Source organism: Chelmon rostratus, chromosome 6, assembly GCF_017976325.1.
Source record: "Chelmon rostratus isolate fCheRos1 chromosome 6, fCheRos1.pri, whole genome shotgun sequence".
NCBI classification, from domain to species: Eukaryota; Metazoa; Chordata; class Actinopteri; order Chaetodontiformes; family Chaetodontidae; genus Chelmon; species Chelmon rostratus.
In genome coordinates this window covers 15,006,303-15,033,278 of record NC_055663.1, presented here as the reverse complement: position 1 = coordinate 15,033,278, position 26,976 = coordinate 15,006,303, and the positions used below count along the sequence as shown (strand labels likewise).

The 26,976-nt window shown below is 44.0% G+C and overlaps 1 protein-coding gene across 1 annotated transcript; it reads left to right on the top strand.

The window, feature by feature from the left end:
* The first annotated feature begins 375 nt into the window (after positions 1 to 375).
* On the top strand, positions 376 to 26,168 carry otogl (otogelin-like). Its single transcript, XM_041939300.1, has 57 exons — positions 376 to 448; positions 870 to 912; positions 1,261 to 1,339; positions 1,565 to 1,643; positions 1,757 to 1,849; positions 3,082 to 3,236; positions 4,615 to 4,736; positions 4,969 to 5,174; positions 5,740 to 5,864; positions 6,159 to 6,265; positions 6,385 to 6,491; positions 6,634 to 6,759; positions 6,839 to 6,947; positions 7,022 to 7,068; positions 7,155 to 7,300; positions 7,417 to 7,543; positions 7,689 to 7,866; positions 7,939 to 8,063; positions 8,359 to 8,568; positions 8,859 to 9,027; positions 9,186 to 9,260; positions 9,500 to 9,543; positions 9,784 to 9,949; positions 11,533 to 11,640; positions 11,913 to 12,051; positions 12,884 to 13,018; positions 13,172 to 13,318; positions 13,421 to 13,540; positions 13,746 to 13,862; positions 16,062 to 16,218; positions 16,423 to 16,449; positions 16,580 to 16,759; positions 16,839 to 17,117; positions 17,216 to 17,333; positions 17,424 to 17,503; positions 17,657 to 18,534; positions 18,924 to 19,101; positions 19,226 to 19,368; positions 19,462 to 19,485; positions 19,578 to 19,670; positions 19,764 to 19,953; positions 20,239 to 20,456; positions 20,808 to 20,949; positions 21,044 to 21,229; positions 21,372 to 21,584; positions 21,846 to 21,950; positions 22,084 to 22,191; positions 22,338 to 22,439; positions 22,538 to 22,642; positions 22,841 to 22,881; positions 22,989 to 23,052; positions 23,241 to 23,419; positions 23,545 to 23,649; positions 23,724 to 23,843; positions 24,055 to 24,100; positions 25,748 to 25,827; positions 25,968 to 26,168. Exons 1-57 carry the CDS (start codon positions 376 to 378, stop codon positions 26,166 to 26,168), a joined length of 7,839 nt encoding a protein of 2,612 aa, XP_041795234.1.
* The last annotated feature ends 808 nt before the right edge of the window (positions 26,169 to 26,976 follow it).

Below are 26,976 nucleotides of genomic sequence, written 5' to 3'. Positions count from 1 at the left end.
TTTAGCTCAGTGGCACCGACGTTTTCCTCTGCTGGTGTCTACGGCTAAAGCGTCCGACCCAGGTCACTAGTTTACCGGTAACTTTAAAGGTGGAAACCTCCGTGATGGAGCCACAGACCTGCGGGCTCACTCACTCAGACGACAGAGGCGAATAGCTGGCTGAGGATGTTGGAGTGACAGAGAGCAGCTCAGGCTTACCTGCCCACACAGGTGTAGGCTACTCGTCATCTGCTCAGGGGGGCTGTCGCCACAAGGTAGGTTTTACAGGTGCGACCAGGCATCGTCCCGGTGCTACCAAACATCCTAAATCCATCCTCCCGGGACCACTGAGATGCACCGTTAACGTTTCGACGAGACTTCCTTTCGGACTCTGAGATGAACTTAAAGTGGACAGTGAAACGATTTCTTCTTATGTCGTTTTCAGTCTCCCACTTGCTGTTACTTGAGGGTGAGTCTGGCGGTTTTACATCACTTCCCCAAACTGTTATAATAGTCATGTGATAAAGTTTATTCGTGTCTGTGTGTGTAGTGCTCGTGGAGATTCTTTATTATTCTTTGTTATTATTATGAAGTCACAGATTATTTTACAATTTTATTGAAGTAACCTTTCTTTCTGTTGTATATTAGCTGTCAAAGACAATTCATAAATAATATAAATAAAGCATACATTGTAGAAAACTGCTCTCCCTTACAGCCCTTTCACATTGTTGTGTCCTAACATGGCATCTAGCTGATAAATCATTACAAATACAACAGATGTGAATTACTAAAATGTGTCTGATTGGACACCTCTGGATGATAGAATGATGATTTTACAGTAGAGAAATAACTGATACCTATTTTGACAACTGAGTATTTATTCTGCTTAGGAGCTCAGAGCCGACTTTCAGTGGCAGAAGGAAGACTACAGAGGTAAGTCAAAGGAAGAAAGTGAGTGAATTATTTTCCGACATTAAATGGTGTGGCCAAAATATAGAAAGTAATATTATGTAAACAAAATTAATCCTATGATCTTTCACAGTTAATTCTCATACAGTTTTATAGGATGACATTGATGATTACATTTGCACTTTCTGTTTCTGTCACTAGAGTGTGTGACAGAGACAGCAAACAGCATGAGTGTGTGTGCTTGTGCACTTGTGTGTGTGTGAGAGTTCAGTAAAGAGTAGTTTGGAGCCTGAATTCAAGTGGTGTAAAGTGCACTTAAGTCTCCCCTCTGACTGTTTCTTCCCACTAATGTGCATGTTTGTGTGTGTGCAGAAGGGCTAATGCACTTCGGAGGAAACGGGATCTCCTCGGGGAGGAGGTTGGTACACTACACCTAAGAGAACCAGAGGAGGTCAGGGCACCACATGCGCACAACACGCTAACGGGCACAAAGCTGTCTTTGTAAAGAACGAGACACACTCACGAACACATACACTTTCTCCCACTCGATCTGACGCAACTTTCAACTTATAGCAGCAGGTACACCAACGGTACAGGTCTGTGTCACTGATGATGTTGAAGCTTGTGCATTATTTGAGGAACTGCTCTAAGTGCTTACTGTTTGTTGTTTTTGAAGACATATAGACCACTGCTGTCGGAGGGTAGTCTGTCACGCAGCATTTTACACAACTACACAGCCAGAGATGCCTCTTCAGGTAAATACACTACATTCTGAGGCAACCCTAAATGTATTGACAGAAGCCTGAAATTATCATTGCCCATATAGACTGGGCTATGTGAACTTGAGTTTTTTCCACATCTTTCCCAGAATATTGCGGCTGCCTTAATGGTGGCTGGTGTCAAGAGGGTGGTGTGTGTGACTGTGCTCAGTTCCAGGCACTGGGAGACCGCTGCCAGATCAGTGAGTAATACACACACACACACAGGCACACACCTACATGTCTTCCTTTGGTGTCAGCTCAGATTTGTCAGAATCTCATTCACACAACGAACTTATTGTTGATTGACAAGCAGCATTCCTGGTGTGCGACAGACTAGCTTGTTAGCATCCTTATAGCTTTTTAATCACAGTGTACAGTTACACACTCCAATATACAGGAATGAGTGTGTGTATGAGATTGTTTGTGTGTGCGCATCAGACTTTCCAATCATTCATCAAACATTAATTAGAGTTCATGCGCACACTCCAGTATTAATTATCAGTTTGACCCAGATCTCGCTCTCGTTCTTTCTCCATCTCTCTTTTGTTTTTTTTTATACACATCCACCATCGTCCAATCAATTCACCACACACGCACACACTTTACTCCCTACAGCAGCAGATATAAAATCACTTCCACTAAGGTAATAGGGTAAGGGCTGAGTGATGGAGTTTCTGGTTTCTATATTCTGAACAGACTCCTTATACAGTATATCAGGAGATCTGAGGTCATAACTATTGTAAAGAAGTTTTCATTTTGAAGAACTAATTTAGTGTTGACACATATGTTGGAAACTAAATAGCTCCTGAGGGACCTGTAACTGAAATGAGGCTTGAAATGGAATTCTGAAATAGACTAGTCACATGAAGATAAAGAATATGCATTTTATTCATCAACATCAAGGAAACAAAAACAGCATGAAAGTGGGCCATAACAAGATTTTTCAGAAAAAAAAACAGAGCTGATGCCACAGGACACATGTTCTGAAAATATTTAAGTTTTGTTAATTGAAACATGTTGTAGGTAAGTAGTATAAAGTATCATTTAAAAAATGTACTATTTTAGATTTCCATTACCATGATGAGCCACTCACTGATAAAATTAGAGGATGTGACTCACTGTCACCTGGTCCTACCCCCCTCACACTGTGGGGAGTGTCTTAGGCAACATCTTGGCATAGCCAGCTATGGGGAATTCCTGTAACAAAGGGCTTTTTTAGAAAATCCAGGTATTCATTTTCCACTGATAAGTTCAATGAAATAAAAGATGATGAGAGATTTAAAGATGATAAAAGAGATAGGATGTATGACTTGCCCTCTCAGTTTAGTAAAGTGTCAGTTTCTGCTTAAATTAATCTGTGTCACCACATGCAACTGATCCACTTCATCATTTCAAGAATGTCGTCCAAGTGAATTATCCATTTTCTTCTCAGTACCTAACCAGGGCCAGGATAGAGACGGCATCTGCCGGTCATGGGGTCAGCACCACTACGAAACATTTGATGGAATCTATTTCTACTTCCCTGGAACCTGCTCTTACATTCTGGCCCAGGACTGCCACTCAGCAACACCACAGTACACAGTGTGGGTAAGAGCATACAGAGCCCAATTACCTACTGAACTATTTAACCCTTATTAAATCTTAATGCATACAGGGTAGGTGACTTTTTTTCAATAACACCATGGTTACAGTCACACAATAATACACAAATCATGTAGAAGCTAAAATACAGTGGTATTGAACTGCTTATACTACAAGGAGTTAGATAAGGGGTATCTAAGTGTACAGGTGGCATGTTAGTTAGCAGTTATTGTTGACCGTGTATACGCTGTAGTTGTCATATTTGTTTAGTTTAAAATTGTGTTTGGCATTCATTAATGTTCCTATTAACCGATTAAATAATTTTCAAGTTGAAACTTGAAATTAGACCTTTTTTAGACTTCTTAGATATTTAATTGCATTTAAAACTAAATTTGAACAGCTGATTTTTACAGACCTTATATAAAGTTTGATGATAATAAGTATTTTCTATATAGCCAAAGCCAGATATAGCCTATTCCTCTGTGCAGTAGACCTACACTGCTTTCCAAAAACCTTTTGAAAACACATCAGTAACTGTTGCACTGAGTGACATGTTTTATTTTAATGCACTTTTTCCTCCTGTTTAAGTAATGTTTGCTAATAACTACAATTTCCAACGGTTTAAGGAAATTAATTGGCTTTTTAGAAGATTTAGGCTTTATGTTTGTGACCCGTCTCACTGACCGGCTGGGGAAGTCAGGAAGTTTTAAGAGATGGATTAATTGGGGCACCTCAGTAGTTCATCTGGTGGAGCATGCCCCCCATACTAAAGCTGTGTCCGTCCTGCAGTGGCTGAGGTCCATTTCCAGCCCAGAGCCCCCTGCTGCATGACACAACCGCTGTCTCTCGTCAGCTACAAAAAGAACGTCTTTTCATTACATTTGTTGACAATAACAATAAATTTAGGATATCACCAGCCTGATGAAGCTGACTAATAGTGTCAGTAGCATTCAACATTCAAACTTTTGTTACATTGTCTTTAATTGTGATCAAGATACTTCCTGAAGTGTTTATAACACTGTCTGTCCCTTGTGTTTCCTTTATACATTGTTTGATAATCAGAGTAAATTAGGTTGTTGCAGCAGTTCAGAGGGCAAAAACCAGAACAAGCATTTGTGGAAAGGGGCATCCTGGAAAGGCTCAGTCGTTCCAAAGCAAGGATGGAGTGAAGTTCACCACTTTGTGAAACGCATGATTGCATAAAGCATATGACTACATTTGCTCAGGAGTGCTTCATACAACCATTCTCTGTAGACACAACTTGTTTGCAAATGATTGCGTTCTGTTTTTATTACGTCCTCACTTTTTTGGGACTGGGATTGTAAATTGCTTCCCCCCTCTTTGACCCTTTTTTTATTCTCTTCTATTGTTTCTTTTGTCTTAGGTCCACAACAGCAGAGTGTGTGACGGGAGTGTGTATTCATGCCCAAGAGCTCTCAGTCTGTTCTTCCCAAATGAGGAGGAAATCCACATCTCTGGATATCAGGTCCACCAGGGGGGGCGCAGGTGTGTGTGTGTTTGTTCTGCACAGATGTACAAAGAAAAAAGACAGATCAATTTTTATGTCTTCAATTAAAACATCTTACTGTAAAAACAGAACAACAGAGGAAAAACAACTCTGTTACTCACCACCACATCCCCACCCACCGTAAATTCACAACAGAGCATTAATATCATGTTTTTCATGGTCATATGAGAATCACTCACTCTCTTGATGCGCCTCTCTCTGAAATGCCAGGTTGAATCTGCCTCAGACTGTTGGTGGTGTGTTTATTGAGCGACTGGCCGATTACCTGCTGGTGAAGAGTGTGTTTGGCTTCTCTTTGGCCTGGGATGGCGGCTCAGGTGTCTACCTGAAAATGAGCGAGGAGCACCAGGGTGCCCCCTGTGGCCTGTGTGGGAACTTCAACCACCTTGCTGGCGATGACCTCACCACTACCCGTGGTAAGACCGGCCTGACCGGCCCCTCATCCTCTTATCCCCTCTCTCAGCACCCACTCACCTCAATTATTACTATTATACACTCAACACTGATTCTGACCTATTATAGAAACCAGAGTGGAAGGGTAGGGGAGAACTGATAGTTTGCAGTTTGAATGGTTGGAAGGAGCAAGTCCTTCCTCAGATGACCAGTAATATGAACTGCCGTTCCCTCCTTGTTTGAGCAGAGAGCTGTCCAGTACAGTGAGGATGAGCTCAGAGAAAGAGAGTAAACAAGTGGAAAGGCTCTGGCTATAAAGCTGCTATGGATGTAGTGCATTTACACACACAGTTTGAATCTTCCTCTGTTTTAGACTTCCCAATTTAATTTTCATCAGATTTCTGTTAATGTAATTGTGTTTGATACAATTTAAAAACCAAAGGCGACTGTGTACATGTTTTAGTGGTACATCAATTGTACAGTATCTTTACCCTGTGTATGTGCTGAACTGTGCATTTTCTCTGTGTTTCATGTGGCATGGTGCTGGCTGTGCATACACACTGTATTTGTGTTGGCTGCATGTTCTAGGCATTCGGACAGATGAGCCTGTACTGTTTGCTAACAGCTGGGCAGTGGACCTGCCACATGAGAGAGCCTGTCCCTCAGTCGACCTCGACTTCAATGGACCCTGCCAGTCCGAGTCAGACATGGATGTAAGAACCTCAGAAAAATGCTAAGTATTGTCTTGGCATCCACCTGGGTTGAACATGAACAGTGCAATGCAGACACCGCAAAGGATGAAATGTAATGAGGCAAATAAGGCTCACCAAAGTACTAGCAAAGTTAGCTTTGTCATGATTAACTGAAAAGCTAGCATCTCTATTGAGGTTTTAACTGCAAAGAATGTGTTTAATGACTGCAGCAGTGTTTGTGGTGCAGTACCTCTTTGTTATTATATTATGTGCATTGTATTCATACCGTACTGTATTTATTGTGAATGTGTACAGGATGCCATAGAGAAATGCAGTGCACTTCTCTTCTTCCCCTTTCTGTCCTGTCATGAAAACATTGACCCAAATCCCTTTGTGGCCAGCTGTGTGTCTGACCTCTGTGTGTAAGTCAAAACACTTGCATTGATTATTGATACATTTAACTTTTAAGCCTCTTATCTCTGTGCTGTTACAAGTGTAAGCTCAGTTACAGAGGAAGCCAGGCTTTTTCTTTTTTTTTCAGATCTGATGATGAGGAAACGTTTTGTCGAGCCTTGGTTGAGTACACTCGAGCCTGCTCACATGTTGGATATCCAGTAAGAGAGTGGAGAGACAGCTTCCCTTCTTGTAGTAAGTTACCACTGCACCTCCACGGTCTCAACGGGAAATGGCTGGTTCATTTAATACGTGACATGTCCCACCAATCAGGTGCATTTTTATTAGGTCGATGTTATTCCACGTTCATGCTCTGAGTGTGTGTGTGTTTGTTTAGATGATGGCTGTGAGGAGAGTTTTGTCTATAGAGACTGCATTAGTTGCTGCCCACCCACCTGTACATTTGAGAAAGAGTGCCTGGGAACCAACCTGCATTGTCTGGATGGCTGCTACTGCCCTGATGGTATGTAATTATCTTCCTATTTTCTATTGAATTATGTTTAGTGACTTAGTCTTACCTTTGCAATCCTATTTTCACACAGGACTTATCCTACAAAATGGAACATGTATTGCTGTTTCTCAGTGTCCATGCGTGTACCATGGCACATCATATGTACAAGGACATGTGCTTCAACAAGGATGTAGCGTTTGGTGAGTGTGGACATATGATCACTGCTGAGCATTTGCCAATGTACTGTTAACCTACTGTATGGTGTTTTTTTTAGTGTGTGCATGGGAGGAGTGTGGAACTGCACTGAGAACAACTGCACAGGTGAGTTTATGCTTTCAGAACAGTTAGTTACTGAAGGGGGAAACTGTTCATTCGGAGTCATTACCGTACCTCTTCTCTCTTCTTAGCGGAGTGTTCGGTGGTAGGGGATGTATTTGTGACGACATTTGACGGCAGGATGTTTCTCCAGCCGGGTGCGTGCCAGTACGTCCTGGCAAAGAGCCGCAGCAGCAGCAGATTCACCGTCACACTGCAGTACACTACCTGTGCAGAGGTAGCATGCATGATTACTTGCATGCACACAACACATGCGCACACACTCACCTAACCCTGCATACTCCTTCTGCGTGGATGTAATTGGCCCTTTGTGTATGGTCTGTGTGTCTACAGCAGCAGGTGTGTATTCAGTCAGTGACAGTGGTGTTAGATGAAGATGTGAGTCGTCAGATCACTTTGACCAGAGAGGGGGAGGTGATAATTGGTGTCAACCCGGCGCCTGTTCTGCCCTATTTTGATGGTAAGACTCACAAAAGCCGTTTGATACACAACAGCTTTATATTATATATCAAATGCAGTCAGAAACCACTGAAGTAATTCCTCTTTGTACTGTAATACAATGATTATTACACCTACCCTGTTGATGTTTGTTTCTGGGTATATAGATGCAGTGGATGTGCGGAAGCTGACCTCTGTGTTTACACTGCTGAAGGCAGGGATTGGTCTGAGGCTGTATTATGACGGTCGAGGGGGGCGGGTCTACATGCAGCTGGACAGCGCATGGCGTGGACAGACTCTGGGCCTGTGTGGAACCTTCAATGGAAATCTTCGAGATGATTTTCTGTGAGCAAGCACCTCCCACTTGTAGATCACTGTTAGGAACGCCACTTTACCTGACGATGTTTGTGTGTGTAGATCTCCTGCAGGTATGATAGAAGGCACTCCTCAGCTTCATGCCAACGCTTGGAAAGTTTCATCTGCTTGTGTCGCTCCAGTCAACCTGCCCATCGTAGACCCTTGTGAGATGAACCAGCACAATGGTAATAATTGCTCCATCTTTTTAAAATCATTTTGGATGTACTTATTTTATTTTTACCCTAATTAAGTATAGGAATAGGAGTAGAAGGGGTGCCTTGAAAACACGTAAGGACGTAACTTTATGTGCTTGAATGCCAACAACTCCATAAAATGCACTGTATATCCTAACAGTCTAAATAGTACTGATTCTTGGGCGGCACCGTGAGTTGTACATGTTTTAGTTGAAGGGTATCTGTGTTTGTTCAGACTGCAATTTCATATGTGTTAAACAAACTTGTGTGTGTTTACATGTTTTAGTATTCTATGCATCCCAGTGTGAGGTGCTTGTGGGGAGTGTGTTTGCCCCGTGTCATGGCTACATCAGTCCAAACGTCTACCAGCAGCAGTGCCGCTACCAGGCCTGTCACTGTGGGAGCAGCTGTTTGTGCACAGCGCTGGCTCACTACTCCTACCTCTGCTCCAAGCACGGAGTGAACATTGATTTCAGATCACAAGTCTCTGAATGTGGTGAGTGTTTGGCTTCTGGGTTGCTTTTATCCCTACTGTGTTAAAATACTTTCAAATGTGTGACCCAAAGTGGCTACAGATTAAAAAACTGTGCTGTCTGTGGATTTGCTTCTGAGTCAGGAAAAACTTATTGTTCATCACATGGCCATGAAAACCAAATAAGTCTTTGGCTCACACAGTGTACACGTAAAGAAAAAAACAACATGAGGAATGAGTTTGAGAAATTAAATTGCCTTAGATGTGCAGTATATAATATGTCTGTTACTCTGTGTGTGTGTGTATGTACACAGGAGTAGTATGTCTTGGAGGCATGCTGTACAGCTCCTGTGTGTCATCTTGCGGGAGGTCCTGTCGCGCTCTGTCTAGCATGGAGACTTGTAACCCTGACGACTGTGCTGAAGGGTGTGGCTGTCCAGACGGCAGTTACCATGATGATGTGCGCCAGCGCTGTGTGCAACTGTGAGATTTCATCACCTCATATGTCATCCTAACGATGGTCATCAGTTGCTATTTAGCAGAAACACACACACACACACACACACAGGCAAACATGCACAACACAGAAAGCATCATCATTAGTTCATGTAATAAAAATAATGTTATGGCTCTCTCCTCAGGTCTCAGTGTCACTGTTACTCCATGGGTGGTGTGTCACAGCCAGGGGAGGTTACCTTCAGCGCCTCTGGCCCTTGGTGAGTCACACCTGGCCTTGACCTGTATTTAAAAGTGAAAACTCATTTTGGCTGCACTCCTAACCGCACACAGCGTGACAGCCTTACACACACTGTCTGATAAATTTGAGAAAGCAATAAAAGCTTGAGTGATTGTCAAATGAGACGTGGAGCACTTAAACTAACCTTGTGTTTGATAACATTACTCCTTTTCCCAAACACTCACTCCTTTTTCTCTCCTTTCCTGTCTCCTCCATCAGCCTGTGCAGAAATGGGAAGATGGAGTGTGTGCCAGAGGAAAAAGGTAACCTCTCTGCACTCCCCCCTCCCCTCAATTCCTACTCTCGTTCGCTCCAGCAACAAAGTGCTGTTTCAGGCTGTGTCCCTCTTGCTGAAATCAAGAGCCTTATGTCTGTGGTTGTAGCTTGTTTCCCATGACTGGCTGTTGCGGTTGATTTTTAAGGCGACAAGGGCATTGATTTTCTTGAGTGTGCCCGTGTGTGTGTGTGCCTGTGTGTGCATGTGTGTGTCTGCGGCATTGTAGAGCCAGACAGTGTGGAGGTTGGGGAGTGTCCAGAAGGGAAAGTGTACCATAGCTGCACGGAGCAGAGAGGAGGTGTGGCCTGTGCACCGACCTGCCGTAACCTGATGTTGAACCTCACCTGTCCTCCCAGCGCACCTTGCATCCCTGGCTGTGTCTGCCCTCCAGGGTAAAACAACCTTAACCTTCAATAACCATCTGCCTTCCAATGTCATTGCGTACTTGTGTTTTTAAAATATCATAAAAGTTTCTAATCCACTTGGCAAAACTATACTATACAATACATAATAATAATTTTTGAGTGACTTCCTGTCTTCCAGGGAGTCATCTGCTTTCAGATTCTGTAAAGCAAGGGAAGGGAAATGTCCAAACTCTGGGCTTGTTGGTCCATGAGAAAAAAGCATTTCAGAAATACAAAAAAAGTTACTTTACAAGTTACAGGAATTACTTTTTCTGAGATAAAAGAAAATAATATAAAAAGTAGACTGACATGTCCTTCAAGGTGGTCCCTGAATGCAACAGGCACGTAGCAGTTATGCGTCATGATGACATGCATCATGGTGACAGTCAGAAAAATAAAAGTAGATACAGAGCAATGTGTTTTGCAAGTGAAATGGACAAGCTATTATTGTTGTGTGTTTGTGAGGCCAATCTCAGTATCATTACACCGCAAAACATGCTAAGATGGAGAGTCTGGGTGCCCAGACAGTGTTATGAAGGGAGGTTTTGTGGCAAGCAAGTTAATAGCTAAGAAGATGAAACCTCATTCAGAAGGAGAACTTGTGAAGGAGAGCCTTGTTATAGCTGTAGAGCTAGGTTTGTCTGAAAGAACCTTTCGTGGAACTCAGTGATAGCGTCTAGTGTCTGTGTGATTTGGCCTTCGTGGTGGACACCAAGTACCTCTCAGAGCTGACGCTCAAGCTCCAGCCAGCTTCTCAGCTCTCTGCTTTCAAATGTAACATCATTTGATGTGAAATTAAAGCTGTGGCAAGTGCAGCTGGAAATGGGTAACTGTGCAAAAGTCCACAAAAGTCCTTCAGGCATTTGGCGAGAGGTTTCAGGACATGAAAAGTAAACAAAAGGAACTGAACAAGGCCCTGTGTCATGGCGAAAGCCAGTGAATCTGCCTTACAACAGAAAATCACTGAGCTGCAAAGCAACCATAAGCTCAAAGCTAGGCAAGCTTTCATCACTGTTTGAAACGACCTACTAATGTGAGCAGTTCTTTTAAAAACTGACTGGCCCAAACCTGTAAAATCAGATGTGAGTAGCATCATCATCACTACCATCTGATATCAGTTGCTCGCCAAAGAGGAGTAGTTTCAGACATCGCATTAGAGGCTAGTGTGATATATGTGTTGAAGAATATAGTATGGCTCTCAAAGGATGTTTTAAAAATTAAAATGGCCCTTGATAGGAAAAAGACTCAGCAATCCTGCTGTAAAGAATGCTTTAGATCAGTGCTTTATTAGAGTTTCTTGTCTTTGCCTGCGTTACCATACAATGACAATGTCACAACATTAGAAGGCTGCCTGGATGACAGAGTATTAGTCAGCATCCATCTGTAGTTGATGGGCAAAAGACAAGTTTCATCTTTTAAAGGTTTATGTATGCCAGAAAGAGTGATAGAGCATGCACAATGTTGTATGCTTTTGTCAATTAAAAGTCTTCATGAAGGGCACCTCGGTATCCAGACTTGTCTTTGCATGTTCTATACCTCGTACTTGAGTTATTTTTTTTTTATCTGTGAAGGCTGGTGCTACACCATGGGGAGTGTTACTATCCAGAAAACTGCCCCTGTGCCTGGCTGGGCCTTGAATACCTGCCTGGAGAAACTGTGGAAACACCGTGCTACAAATGGTATACAACTTTACAGTACTCCCCATTTGTATTTTTCCCATGATATAGAAACACCAGAACAAGCAGTGATACATTGTTTACAAATTAAGGCTTTACTGCATTTAGTACATGTAGGATTAGAACTGAATTCCAACAAAAATTGATTTAAAAAGTTGTATAATTCACAGTATAATGAGTTTCCATGTGTGGCATAAAACAGTACTTTTGTCTCACCTCTGTTTTCTCTTTATTCTCTCCTCTTCGCATGTGCATCCACCTGTCCATCTCCTCAGCGTGTGTCACCGCGGCTACTTTAACTGCAGCTACTCACCATGTCCAGCTGTGTGTACTGTCTACAGCGATAGACACTACCACACCTTCGATGGCCTTGAGTATGACTACCACTCTGACTGTCAGGTCTACCTGCTTAAAGTGAGTAGACTCTGTGTGTATTGATCTCTCTAAGTACTTCCTGATGTGTGCATCAGGAAGTACTTCAAATGACGTACTCGACCTGACAAATTCATGGATCCAGTTTGGGCACTGAAATGGCCGTCAGGTGGTGTCTTAGAGTGCTTGTGCTAGACTGTGTCAGAGAGGTGTGTGTGAGAGATGAAGGAGCATCCTCCACATATCCTGGCCAGGACTGATTTGGATCTGGGAAAGAAGATCCAAGCTCATTTCTAATCTTGGAAGAAAGAGTGTTTTTTAATTAGAGGAGATTAAGGTGTGTGTGCGAGTGTGTGTGTGTGTGTGTGTGTGTGTGTGTGTGTGTGTGTGTGTGTGTGTGTGTGTTTGCGTGTGTGTGCTGGTGGGTTTGCACCGTGGTAATGCTAGCAGACGTTGTGCAAAGCTGTAGCAACACAAAGAGACCAGTGTTCACTTCAAACCCCAGGGCTCCTGCGCTCCCAGGGATATAGAATTAGAATTAGCAGAACAGACATCCCAATTCAGACCCAACAGACTGACGGCTACCGTGCAGACCTGAAAAGAATGGGGAAGCAGGTCAGAGCTGTGTCTTAATAGCCTAGTTGCTTCCTCTTCTTGTCACCTCTCATGTATCCAGAGTGACAGTGTTTTCTCAACAGGAAGCCTCAAATTCCAAGTTTGAGTTTGCCATGTGGCTTTCAGATGTTGCATTTCTGCCTGCTGTGTAAATTGTGAACAAACAAACAGAAACATTGTATTGTGTTTGTATGACAGAGAAGACTGGCGAGACAACCTTCCCTCTTGAGAGTAATATTTTGTCTTCCCCTCTCACCAGAGTGCAGGAGAAACCGAGGTCTCCATTGTTGCCCAAAACAAGGACTGCTATGAGAGCGGCATTGTGTGCATGAAAATACTGGTCATTCACGTGGGACTTACCAAGATCTACTTCACCGACAACTCTGGCAACCCTGTACGGACTGTCCACACACAGTCATGCTCTCTCTTTACCACTCAAGCTCTGCACCTGTGTCCCTTGTTCCCCCCAGACATATAAAAGTTAAATATATGAATAAAAACTCAGGGATTCACGTTAATGTTAATAATCTACTTTTTCCTGCCTTAGAGCCCCTCCACTGTTGTAGGTCGAGGGTCAGAGTTTGAGCTTTGGAAAGCAGGCTACTACACTGTGGTCCACTTCTCTAATCAGGACCTGACCATCCTCTGGGACCGGAAGACAACTGTGCACATCAGAGCTGGCCCTCAGTGGAAGGTCTTTGTCCTCAGATAAACATGTATATATACTATATGTATGTGGACTGTTATGAAAAGAATCCAAAAACATTCATGTCTGTTTTTGTTTTTTTTTCATTAGGGTCTTCTCAGTGGGCTATGTGGAAACTTTGACAGTGTGACAGTGAATGATATGACCACCTCCAGCCACATGGAAGTCAATAATGCACAGACCTTTGGAGATAGCTGGGCCCTGGGACAGGTATGAGTCAGCTCCTCTCCTCCATCAATTCTCCCTTTACCCTCTTTCCTCTTTCTGTCTCGCTCTTTCACTCCTCTCCAGCTTTCTGTCGCTGTTGTAATTTATGTGTGCTTCTCTCCCTTGAGTCCACTGTGATATTTAAGAGTAATCAGACACTCGATCACCTTCTCTATGTGTGTGTGTGTTTGTGTTTTGTGTGTTTCAGTGTGAAAGTGACTATGTAGTCGAGCGACCATGTGAAGGGGACTTAGGCAGACAGCCGTATGCCAAGAGGGAGTGTGCTCTCCTCTACAGCGATGTCTTTGCACCCTGTCACAACGTGGTGAGTGTCATTGAACTGACGCACACACCCACACACACAAATGTCCGTACAAAGTGAATGCAGCTATAGAAAGGTTATCTTGCCTGCGGCAGGGGAGTAGGGGTCAGTGAGGGGTTATGGGAACAACTCCTAACTGATCCCAGCGAATACACTGTTCCTCAGAGACAAATACTAAATACCACTCCAGATGCAAGGGTACACACAGCACACCTTAACGTTTTATTACAGTATAGTACTTCTCTATGTGGCCAGCAGATGGAGCCATCTATATACATGCACAGGAGCCACCTGAAAAACACTGAGGATTAACATGACAATGCAGTTCAATTACTTGACTTAATTGATAACATGCAAATAGCACTTTCAATAAAGATTAGCACAATGATCATGCGAGACCTAGTCCTTGCAAATGTGTGTCTTTGTATAATTTCATTATTGGTGTGTTGTTCCTACTGTCAGGATTTCTGTTGTTTGGTTGTACTTCCCTTCTCAAGTGCTGTGATGTCATTGATTCGAGCATTAGTCCCTTCTCAGGGAGAAACAAGCACATTGCAAATGAAAACATTCAAGTAACATACAGTAAGTGAATCCTGTTGTTTCTTTGCCTTCAGTTTTTTTTATGACTTTTATGAGACCAAACCCTGCTGATTTTGTCGTGTTCTGCTGAAAGTGTAGCTAAAGTGCAAGACATCTGGTCCACTCAGATGTTGTGTTTCTGAACCTTTCTTAGTAGTGTGTTTCTCTGCAATATTCTTTCTGTACCCCTTTTATCGGGCTAAAATAGTTTCAGGAGTGTACAGAAACAAAATGTACATGAATCATATACAGCATATGCGTGTTATTTGGCATTTTAACCTTATGTATATGTATACTGGTACACCTGTTTATAGTGTCATGAGAAGAACATGACCTTGTACTTCAGTTATCATTCTTTGCGGCAGAGCCCACTGCTCTGGCTCTGTGCCAGACAGAGTTTGTGTCTTTGAGTCATTGTATGAAACACAGTTCAGCTTATTTGATGAAGCTGATGTACTGGCATGGTTCCTGCAATCTTGGGTTGTATTCATGTGGTTGCCCCTGAATGCACTGTAAGTCACTTTGGATAAAAGCTGTCAGCTGAATAAATATAAAGTAATATAAAAGACAGTTTCACACAAATAAATAGATCCAAAGAGTAGTAGTAGTGAAGGCAAGGTTTAATCTATAAGGTCATGATTAGAGGACACAAGACAGAGTTTTTTTCTCTTGTGTTCAGACATGAGAATTGACTAGTGCGTTTGCCCATGTTGTTCGGATTTCTTTTCAAATTGGTGAATTTACTGAAATCTTTTCCTGCTCCTAATTGGAAATAAAAACATGAGAAAAAACACTGTGGTTCAATTTCAGAATATAAGTGTTCTTTGTAGTGCAAAGACACATTCAGTTTGTTTGTTTTTTTTGTATAATCAGTATAGTTGGACTGCTTTGGATGCCAATGTCTTTACTAAAACATACGAACAAGCAAGATTCATAGTGTCACAGAATGTTTGGGCTGTACTACAGAACTCAATTCAGGCAGTTAACAAATGCTCGTGTAAAAGTGGTTATCTTGACTAACTATTGCTGTTTTAAAAAGAATTTGTATGGAGAAGATTTAACATAAGACTTTTATGATACTTCACACATTTGACAAGTTTTATTACCACTGATTTTGCATCACTGGATTGTTCATAACCAAAAAAAATAGGAAAATGTCCATTATTCCAGAGTACCTTTTAGTAACATAACTGTATTCAATTACAAGCCTGTTGCTCCACTCAGGATGCAGCACACCACCTAATCAATACTGGTGCTTCTCACATCTAAAATGATGATAATACCAAATGATATTGCTGGGATGAAGTGTGCATTACAGCTGCCAGTGTCAGCAACACAGAGGCCCAGTTAACCTCGACCGACCAACTCATTGCTGATGCATTTTGTCTGTCTGTCACTGCGCTCATCTGATCCCTTCTGCACCAGCGGTTGACCCACATTTCTTTGTCCTGATATCTCATCACTCCTTTGCTGTCTGAATTATTGAAAACTACTCACCCTCTAAACAAGACCTCCCCTAGTTTCCCCCAGTGAGATTTGTCCTGGTTCACTTTATGATTGTGTGTGTGTCTGTATATGTATATGTGTGTGTGACCACATATGCATTGTGTGTGTACCCTCCAGGTGGACGTGGCCTGGTTCTATAGGAACTGCCTGACAGACACTTGCAATTGTAACCGTGGGGGGGACTGTGAGTGTCTCTGTACGTCCATCGCTGCATATGCACACAAATGCTGTCAACAGGGGGTCACAATACGCTGGAGGTCACCCTCGGTCTGTCGTGAGTACATACACACATACAGATACACACACACTCTCTCACACAGACAAATACACAAAGGCTCATAGTTAATTGATCTTCTCTGTGTTGGTCAGGGATTGGACCCTGCTTACCTGTTTACATCCTCTAATATTGTGATATTTTTCATCACAGTTACATATTACCTTGAAATGCTTTATAGCGTCTGAACTCTCTCTCTTTCAGCCTATGATTGTGAATACTATAATCAAGGTACGTATGAGTGTGGGTTGTTTTCAGAGAGCAATTTTGTTGATGGTTGATTCAAAACCTTATACAATCTGGATCTCTGCTTGTTTACCAGCACATTAATTTCCTCTCTCTTTCTCTCACTTCCCCGCAGAGCTAGGCAATGGTCCATTTTCCTTGGTTAGTGCTGTCTCTAATGACACCATGTTTGGAGTGAATCGCACCAGCAGCTCAGTGTTTCCTCTGGTAAGAGAGAGACCAGGGCAGTTGCCTGCCCCAGGCCTACTGTTCAACTTCATGATCACAGCTGGCCTGCAGAAGGACAGAACATCACGTGAGCTTCCACATTCACACAATTACACATTCTTTTTTGTGGGGGGGTAAATTAACCCCCCCTTCATTTCTTTCCCCAGGTGTCCCTGTGGTGTCGCTGGAGTCGGCAGAGAGACCGAACTATTTCCTCGTCGTGTCAGGGCGCAGCCGTCTTCAGATGGAGCGCTGGAGTCGAGGGGTGGACTTCAGTCGCAGGGCAACCTTCATCCAGCACCATGGGCTGTTTCTGCCAGGTCACACCTCGTTCGAGCTCGTTGGCCAGCCTGGAATCTTTCTGACGCTGACACGCACTGCTGCGCAAGCTCAGAGATACGACACATCAGAGGGCTTCAAAGGCAGCAGCAGCTTCACACTGGAGGGTCAGAAACGCACGCATGTACCCAACCCACACACAGACACATGCATTTACAAACATGCAAGAACTAATGAATCAGGTGCTTGTCTTCTCCTCTGGCAGAGAGCAGTTTTGTGATACCTTACCGCATGATGTGTGAGTGGCGCTACCAGGCCTGTGCGAGCCCTTGTGTCCACACGTGCAGTGACCCAGATGCCACACGCTGCCAGTTCCTGCCTCCGTAAGAAGCTTGGCTCATTAACAGCACTAATTTTACAACCTATGCAGCCTATGTTTAGCTCAGGTGCTGAAATCATTTCTGTATTTGCAGTGTGGAGGGCTGCTTCCCACGTTGTCCCAAGAACATGGTCCTGGATGAAGTCACTAGAAGATGTGTCTACACAGAGGACTGTGAGTACTTTGGATTTAAAACACCATTCAAACGTTATGCTTTGGCGCTCCTTGCACCTGAATAGTTTTTCTCATGAAATACATATATTTTTTACTTTCATGTATTTTTTAATCAATACAAAATTTACTTACGATATCGGATGTCTCCACTAGGTGTTTCCCTTCCCCCAACTCCAACACCCTTTGCATATGTGACGCGGTCCAACAGAACCACTACAGCACCACCAACAACCTCAACTACAACCACTACTACTACTACCACAAGGCCTACAACCACAACCACCACTCCCACTACAGCCACTACGACCACCACCAGAGCAACGACTACCTCCTCCACTACAGTCAGGCCCACAACAACCACTACCACATCCACTACTCCCAGTACAACATCAGCCACTGAGCTGGTCACCACTCTGCTCACCACGTCTTCATCTGCTCCTCCTACCACTGTTGTTTCTACCAGTTTCGCTCCTTCAACCCCACCAGAGATAACCACTCTCAGCACGACTGAAATGACCCCCACTCAAACCACGGTAACCACAGGAGTCACCACAACAGTCACCCCAGCAGCACCCTCCATTGTATCTACTGAGGCTAGTACAGTCCCCACGACTTCTTCTGCTCCATCTCCTCCTACTCTTGCTTCCACCACCTCGCCCCCCCCTCCTACCACCACCACTATTACCTCTCCGTCAACACCATCTCCAACATCAACAGTAACTTCCACCCCACCTCCTCCTACCTCGCCCTCCACACAGCCTCCACCCACCACAACTGTCACAACTGGCCCCACGTCCACCACCTCTGTCCCTGAAACCACCACTGAAACCACAACCACTCCTCAACCCACGCCAGTGGCTACAACCATATCCATTGAGACCACCACCCCAGTTGTGACAACGGAAGCACCGCTGCCTACAACCATTGAGCCCACTGCTGAGGAGGAAACCACCGAAATAATCACAAGCCCCACCACCTCTCCTGTCCCATCAACCGCACGTCCTTTCCACTTGCCCACAGCTCCCTGCACAGTAAGTGTTGCAAGTGTAGTTAAAGTTCAGTACACAGCCACAAACACACTTTTCATAAACATGCACACAAACACCTTGAGGACCAAGGTGTGTATATTGGGTGGCCCTGGTAGCTCAACTGATGGCGCCTGTACCATGTATCAAGGCTGAGTCCTTACTGCAGCGGCTGGGGTTTGATTCTAGCCGGGTCCATTGTTGCAAGTCATCCCCTCTCTCTCCCCTCTGCCTTTCCTGTCTCTCTCCAGCTGTCACTATCGTAATAACTCACACATGACAAAAAGAAAATCTTATAGAAATTGTGTAGAAATGCAAATGTTTGTGTTTGCTGATACAAAAAGACTTATGAAGCTGTGACATAAACATGCAAAACAAAATGTTTGTCTCCACAGCCACCGTACTCCTTCCGTATCGATGAGTGTGCTGAGCTGATCTGTTTCAATGGAGAGCTGCTGCTTCACAACTCCTCTCTACACTGTCGCTACAACACCACCCAACCCCAATGCAGTCTGTTGGGCCTGCCCATCCTCATCAACACAGACCCCTGCTGTCCACAGTGGCAGTGCCCCTGTAAGTGTGTTTATGTTAAAAATCTGATTTACGGCTAAGATTTAGTAATAAGCAGGCCTAGTGACTGGAAACAATCATTTGCTGCGATTATCTGTGTTTGATTGATACAATTTGCTTTTTCCAGGTCGCTGCACTGTGATGTCAGACCTGCGGGTTATTACCTTTGATGGCAACAACGTGGCCTTGTATGATAATGGCTCCTACATCCTGGTTAACCTGCCCAGAGAGACTATTATTGGCACCGTGGAGAAATGTCCAACAAGCCAGGTAACGTACAAATCCTAAAATATGAACTGTACCATAAGAGATCTGAAAATAAATGTATCGTGTGTGTGAAATTTGTTGTTCTGTTCTTTGCAGAGTGTAAACTCCATCAGACGAACTGTGAGTACAGTCTCTTACTTATCGTTCCCTACAAAAGCTGTCAAAAAGTATTGTCTTGTATCATTACATTTTCTAATTTCACTCCCCTGCAGAGCCCGACAGGTGGAACATCTGGTCTGTGTTTTAAGAAGCTGAACATTACTACCTCTGCCTATAGAATTATCATCAACCGACTGGATCGCAAGGTGAATCTCTTTACATAACTTCCTGCCAAGAGTTCAACTTGCTGCATGCAAACAAGTTGATTCTTGTGTGCCTGTGTGTCCATCTATGTCCAGGTGACAGTAAACTACAGACCGGCCAGACTTCCGTTCTCCCGCCACTCTCTTTATGTGGAAGACACAGGCAGCATGTACCTGATCCACACACCTGGCGGAGTCAGCATACAGTGGTATCACAGTACTGGTATCATGGTGCTGCAGTACATCGCCACTTATAATGCATCCGTGCCCACTCGAGGCCTGTGTGGTGAGTCCACACATACACGCACACACCAGCTTCGACTGCATCAGCACCAGCCTCATTTATCTAAGTGCCAGCTATCAGCACCTAAAGGCTTAGTGTCTAAACAGCAGCATCACTGTGACTAGACTCATTATGGGATATGACAATTTGAGATGTTGAGAGCCATTTGGTTTAATTAGGCAGTCTCACACAGACATTATCTGACTCCACATTTATATTTCTCACTGTCAATGCAGCAATATGTCGCATAGAGATGTACGTTAAACATCTTTCTGCCCATTATGTCAGGTTGTTGTGATGGGAACCCAGAGGATGACCTGAAGCTGCCCAATGGCACAGTGGTCAGAGAGGTGGGAGACATGATGCTCTTCCTGCAGGCTTGGAGAGTCCACACCACCGATGACACTGAACACACGCGCAGGGTCGGAGACAACTGCACCACCGGGGACTGCTCCACCTGTCTCTCTATGCTACACCAAAGAGCCTTCACGCCATGCCACAGCAAGGTGGCTGCAGTACTCACACAGCATTTCACAAGCCTGACCGTAAAGCATGTATTAAGTTAGTTTGCCATGACTTGAGAATGGTTTTGAAAAAATAAATTGATGACGACAAAAATAATTGATATTAGTTTTGACAATTGATTGAGCATTTAAGTCATTTATCATGCAAAAATACAAATTTCCAGCTTCTGAAATGTGAGGTATTGTACTGAGAAATGAATATCTTTAGTTTTTGAACTGCTGGTCAAACAAGATTAAACTATTAATTGTGTGATCTAAAAAAATCTATAAATTAATCAATAATGAAAGTTAGTTGAGGCCATACATGACTTTGGCTTGGTTGTGTATTTGCAGGTCACCCCGGAGCAGTTCTGTGACATCATGTGGGCTGGGGACCTGCACTACAAGGATCACCAGTGTGACTTTCTGGCGGCGTACGTGGCGGTCTGCTATACACATCAAGTCTGCATCAGCTGGAGACGACACAACTTCTGCCGTAAGGAGACAAAGAAATGACACGCATGTGCGCAGACGTACTCACTCGTGTCTCTCATTTGCTCATGCATTCCTAAATGCCTGTCATCCTGTAGCATTGCGCTGTCCCCCCGGTAAGGAGTATCAGCCATGTGTGAGCACCTGCACCAGCCGCACCTGTCTGAACAGAGAGTACTATGAGGAGACCACCTGCTCTTTCATTAGAGAGGAGTGCGTGTGCCGCAGTGGAACCATCCTGCACCGCGCTGACTCCCCTTACTGTGTAACTGAGGATCGCTGTGGTGAGTAACAGAGTAATTACAGGCCTTTGTGATGAAAACTGCACCGTCAGAGAGTCAGTAAGTTTTGGACTGTGCTTTATGTTACTCCTAGACTGTCATACAGCCATTTTATCATTGTATTTACTTACTCTGATGTATCCAGTGTGCACAGATAATGAGGGTAACCCCCGGGCCCCGGGTGAGGTATGGAATGGCTCTGCTCGCAGCTGCTGCCTCTACAAATGTATGGAGAACGGCTCTGTGGTGGCTGTCGAGCCAGACTGCAACTCTGTCCCGACACCACTGTGTGAGAGGGAGGGAGAGTATGTACTGGATGTGGTGGAAGAAGGAGCCTGCTGCCCAAAGAAGATCTGTGGTGAGTTTAAAAATGAACTTGCTTGCCAAACAGAGCATCGGATCCAAACTCAAACTTCTGGAGATTGCATTCAAGAAATGATGGTTAAATCCTTCCTTTCATTCTGCCTTGATTGTAATATTGTCTTGCTGATAAAGTTTAACGAGCATCCCCACATATTTCTAATTTCAGAGACCAAAACTCATAACATTGTAGTGAGAATGAGACTCATGAAATGATCTTTCCTCCTCTTGTCTTTATTGCTCCTTCACTGCTTGTCAGAGTGCAACATGACCATCTGTGACAGCGAAGCTCCACCTTGTGATAATGGGAACAGACTAGTGATTGGTTACAGCGCTCTGTCCTGCTGCCCAGATTACAGATGTGGTACGAACAAATTTTAAGTTCTTCACTCTTTCCTGAAAAATATTTAGACATGTTGTAAACCCTTTGTTTAATGTGACGTTTGGCCTGAACTTTTACTTTCACTGAACACTTGGCTGTGACTGGCCTTTCTCAGAGTGTGACCCCATGGCCTGCCCTCCTGTGTCTGCCCCCAACTGCAGGGAAGATCAGTTCCTAGTGGAGGTCAGGGGCGAAAAATCCTGCTGCTACTCTTACCTGTGTGGTACGTTTTTTAATTGCGGTTCACAGGTCAGTCTAAAACTGAAAGTGGAAGTCGTCGGTGTGTGGTCGGCCATCTGCTATGTTTCCATTTCGACACCTCCAACAGTTACAGCAACAAAAATGATTGTGTTGTTTCTGTCTGAACAGTGTGTGAGTCGTGCATTGAACCCGTTCCAACGTGTTCACATGGAGAAATCCTGGCTGTGGATCTCAACACCACCAGCAGCTGCTGTCCTCAATACCATTGTGGTAAGTATGTGTGTGTGTGAGAGAGAGTGTGTTTGTACATGTGTTTTCGTGTATGTGCCTTCAAAGTCATGTTTATATATTTTTTAAATGTTTTGCAGTGTGTGATGTCAACCTGTGCCCTGAATCATCTGTGAGCTGTGCACCTGGTCTCTCTTTGGTTCAAACTAGCGTCCCTGGGCATTGCTGTCCGCAGCACCACTGCGGTACACACTCAAAACCCCTCACATGAATTCATTCACATGCATAAACACACACACACAGGTATCCTATTTGTTCCTGGTATGTGTTGAGTTGATGGTTGGAATAATCTCAGCAGTTGTTATGCTTGTCATGCACTGCATAACAGGCATGACAACTGCATAAACCACCTATCTCCTTAACTTTCTGTCTTTCACCCCCAGAATGCCAATGTGAGGACAGCTCTCTCCCCATCTGTCAGGTGGTAAGTCAGCAAAAAGCTGCATTACAAGTCACCGTCTAATCAGGTTTTAGCTGGAAGGAAGGAAAAGTGAGCAAATTCAGTAAAGTCAGCACACTCTTTTCTCTTAGGGGGAGGTGCTGGTCGAGGTTGCAGACGGCAGCACCAACTGTGGCTGTCCTCAGCATACGTGCCGTATGTGTAACGGATGCATGAAAGCTCACACACACACACACACGCACATGCACATGACACTAGTGTGACAGTGTGCTTTAGACATTGTTTCATCCATAGTCTCCTTGGCAGCTTTATATTCACCATGAAAAAACTTTGTCACTTGCAGTATAAAAAATTGCCCTATGTTTATGTGTGTATGTGTATAGAGAAGGCAGAGGTGTGTCTGTTCCAAGGGGTGACAGTGCTGGGCCCAGGCCAGTCTCTGGTTCAGTACCTTGAAGGAGAGCTGTGTTACACTGTCCACTGCCTGCATCAGCGAGATCCAGACTCTGGCTTCTACGCCATGGAAATTTCGTCTGTCAACTGCTCCCAAAAATGTGGACCAGTATGTATCCAACACATTTAACACCTTTTGACAAATCACAGTCATTGTAAGAGGCTTTTTTTCTGATTTTGTTTCCCCAGCTGTAGCTTTTATACCCTGTCTCATCCAATTTCTTCATCTTTTAGCACCAGGTGTATGCACCATCCACAGACCCTCAGGTGTGCTGCGGCTCCTGTAAAAATGTATCCTGTACGTTCACCAACGAAAATGGGACAGCAGAGTTTTTCACGGTAAAAATAACCACTTCCACATGTGCACAGTGCTCCCCTTTCTTGAGTAGTACTGATTCTGACTGTGTGTACAGGCAGGGAGTTCGTGGGTGGAGAACTGCACACGTTACGACTGTATGGAAACAACAGTGGGAGTGGTGATACTTGCCTCTGGGGTGGTTTGCCCGCCATTCAATGACACAGAGTGTCTTCAGGTCAGGACCTCTAAATGCACTCCAGTATACACTATATCTAAAAATTAGGTCAAACCATTTATTGTTCACATTCACAAGCCTTATAATTGCAGTAATTTATCCCTTTATCTGCCAAATGAAATACTATGTATTAATATGTTTGTGTGGATGCTTTGGAACTGCATGGTGTTTCCCGTTAACTTTGTCTGCTCTTCCTGTTCTCCTCCTGCAGAGTGGCGGTGTAGTTCAAAGCTATGTGGACGGTTGCTGCAGGACATGTGAGTCTCCAGATTTATTTAGCGCTTCTTGTAATGCTTTGAGCTGTCAATCAGAGGGGTGAGCGCCTTGTTGCCTGGCAGTGGATGGGCTTCTTGGCTGAATGGTTGGGGGTGTGGCCTGTTGTAGAGGGTAGAGATAAGGCCTGTTGTTGGCCTATTGCTACATTTCGCACAATATCTGGCTTTCCCAGTTTGTTCCCTAATCTTCTGTTGACATAACCCAGGAGCCAGAAAAATATAAACAATGAAAATTATGACCATGCTCACCATTTAGTAGTCATTGCTAAGTCAACACATAACTGTCTGAACTTGTGCTTTCACGATGATGACCTGTGAGCTGTTCTTCATATCTGCTTTACAAAGTAAGTTAAGATTTTTCCAAGGTGTGTGGATTAAACCCTCAATAAAGATGCAGTGGTGACATATTGTCTCTCTGGGGATTTGGCACTGCAGCCTCGCCCGCTTGCCTGCTTGAGCAGTGACCTTGCAGACTGGCCAATCGGGGTGCTCCACGGTGAGCGTTTTACCAATGAGGATGCGAGATGTTTCAGGGGTTAGAGTTTGCCCTGCTGAGCTTCTCTTTGTAGTTCGTCAAATTCCTTGGCCGGCTGCCCGGAGTGACCCAGAAAAGAAGCGCAACCCATGTGCATGCCAGCTGCACTGATTCCGTTCTCTGTGTGTTTGTGTGTGACGCTGAACTGTGTTGTCTGAACCAAACGTAACCATGTGTGTGTCCTCATGACGTTCTTTGAACCGGATGGCTGCGGTCCCGACGATGCTCCCAGGTTCTGGAGTGGGTGTTTTACCATTTACCGTTAATCCTGTAACTCCTACTGGTAGTACTAACTGTGACACAGGTACCACCACCTTGTACTGTTCCCACTTACAGTGATTCTTTGGCATCCTGACACACAGTGACTCATTCACTTGCACTTTCAAGCTTTGTGTGAATGTGTGCTGTGGGTGTCTATTTTTGTGTTTGTATGTCTTGTCTTTTCAGTTTCTTCCTCTCACTAGTTAACCCCCAAAACACAGTATAACATGAACAACTGTTAATCTTGCATAAATCTCCAGTGCAAAAACATCTGTTAGACAATATGCCCTGTTAAATATTTGACTAATCAAAGTTGTGAGACAGAATAAGCTCCAGCATTACACAGTCATCCATTAAGAAAGAGCTGGAGATCATCTACTCTTTCACATACTCTCTACATTCCAGCAGTACACCAAATCATTTTGACCAGCTTTGGTTGGCTTAAAAGTAAGGTTAAGTTTAAGTCAGTAGCCAATAGGAGAGCCAGATCTCTGCTGTGAGAACTGTGCCCCCCTGTCACCCAACTGTCAATCAAAGCAAGCTCCTGCTGCTGGGCAACAAAGAGCCCTGCTCAATATGCATTTCAGGGTTGTGTGAGTGGCAGGTCTCTGCGGTAAAATGATCAAAGTGTGTGTTTGTGTGCGGGCATATGTTCACCAGTGAATGTGTGTGTGCCTTTCTTTGTGTACGTTTGAACTCGCACTTTCACGTGTTCTGCTGTCAAAAGGTTATGTTGTGTAAGTAATGTTTTGCTCTGAGGGCTTCTGTGTGTCTGGAGGTACTTCTGAGTGTCAGTCTGTGCATGCGCCTTACTTGTGTGTGAATGTGTGTAGGTAAAGAGGACGGTAAAACATGCAAACGCGTGGCCATTCGGACTACCATTAGAAAAGATGACTGCAGGAGCAACGCACCGGTGAGAGAACAGGGGCATGCAAACATAAAATGAGCAGGCTGGGATGGCTGAAACAAAATTATAATCATTATTGGAAAAAAAAACCTACAGTTATTTGTTATGCCTTCTGTTTTCATCATCCTGTCTCCCTCTTCTGACAGGTAACGGTCTATTCTTGTGATGGGAAATGTCCGTCTGCCACCATATTCAACTTCAACATCAACAGTCACGCCCGGTTCTGCAAGTGCTGCCGCGAGAGTGGACTACAAACCCGCTCCGTCACACTCTACTGCTCTCGCAACGCCACAGTTGTGGAGTACAACTTCCAGGAACCTCTGGACTGTTCCTGCCAGTGGAACTAAGAACTAAAAACAGGAGTCCAGGCAGAAAAATGAATGAGAGCATAAAAAACGGCGAGAATGTCTGAATAGAGGGATAAACGATGGTAGTTATGGTGCTGCTGGTTGTGGCGGTGCTGGTAGGGGGATGGGTGTTGGAACTTTACAGTACTGATGAAAGAGGGCATAAAAACCAGCCATGTTTCCTTTTTTTCTGTCACTATAGTTCACTTTACAACACTGACCTTGAGTCGTAGTTGTAACTAAAAGATGTTGATAGTAACTGATGTAAGTTGGAAATTGATTTCAAGTAGTTTTGTCTGCACATTTGTCAGACATCAGTCATCTTTCTAGACTTTCCAAGTCACAGTAGACGCCATTATCAACTGTATTTTAACAACTAATATCACGTTGACACAGCAGTTGTGGCATTTTTTCAGACTCCGCTGTTGCGTTCAAACACTGTATATGCATTTTGGGTTGTCTTAGGAGATACATTTAGCCTTTGTACAAATGCCAGTGTTGTACGATGCTTTGTTCCTTTAGAAAAGTTCCATGAATTTCTAAAATGTGATCTTTGCCCTCTTTGTAGTATCTTTATTTTGAAGTAGGTGAATAAAAGATTTAACAGTGCCTTTGTCTGACTGACTGACCTGCAGCGTGTCCTCCCTGCACACCCTCCCAGTGTTTTGTTCTCAAACTCTTATTACACACGTAATCATCCTGATTCAGCGTTTGTCGTGCTGACATGTGTTTGTGCTTCACCTCCAAGAGGTTATTGCTGTGTGGGAGTCACCCCCTCATAACAGAACCCCTCAGTGGACTCAGCTTT

Excerpts from the sequence above, each read along its gene's own strand:
- otogl (XM_041939300.1), top strand. The coding sequence starts at position 376 with ATGAACTTAAAGTGGACAGTGAAACGATTTCTTCTTATGTCGTTTTCA. Across the intron at positions 23,053-23,240 it reads CTGTCCTCAGCATACGTGCC|AGAAGGCAGAGGTGTGTCTG; the intron begins GTATGTGTAACG and ends GTATGTGTATAG. Across the intron at positions 24,101-25,747 it reads GGACGGTTGCTGCAGGACAT|GTAAAGAGGACGGTAAAACA; the intron begins GTGAGTCTCCAG and ends GAATGTGTGTAG.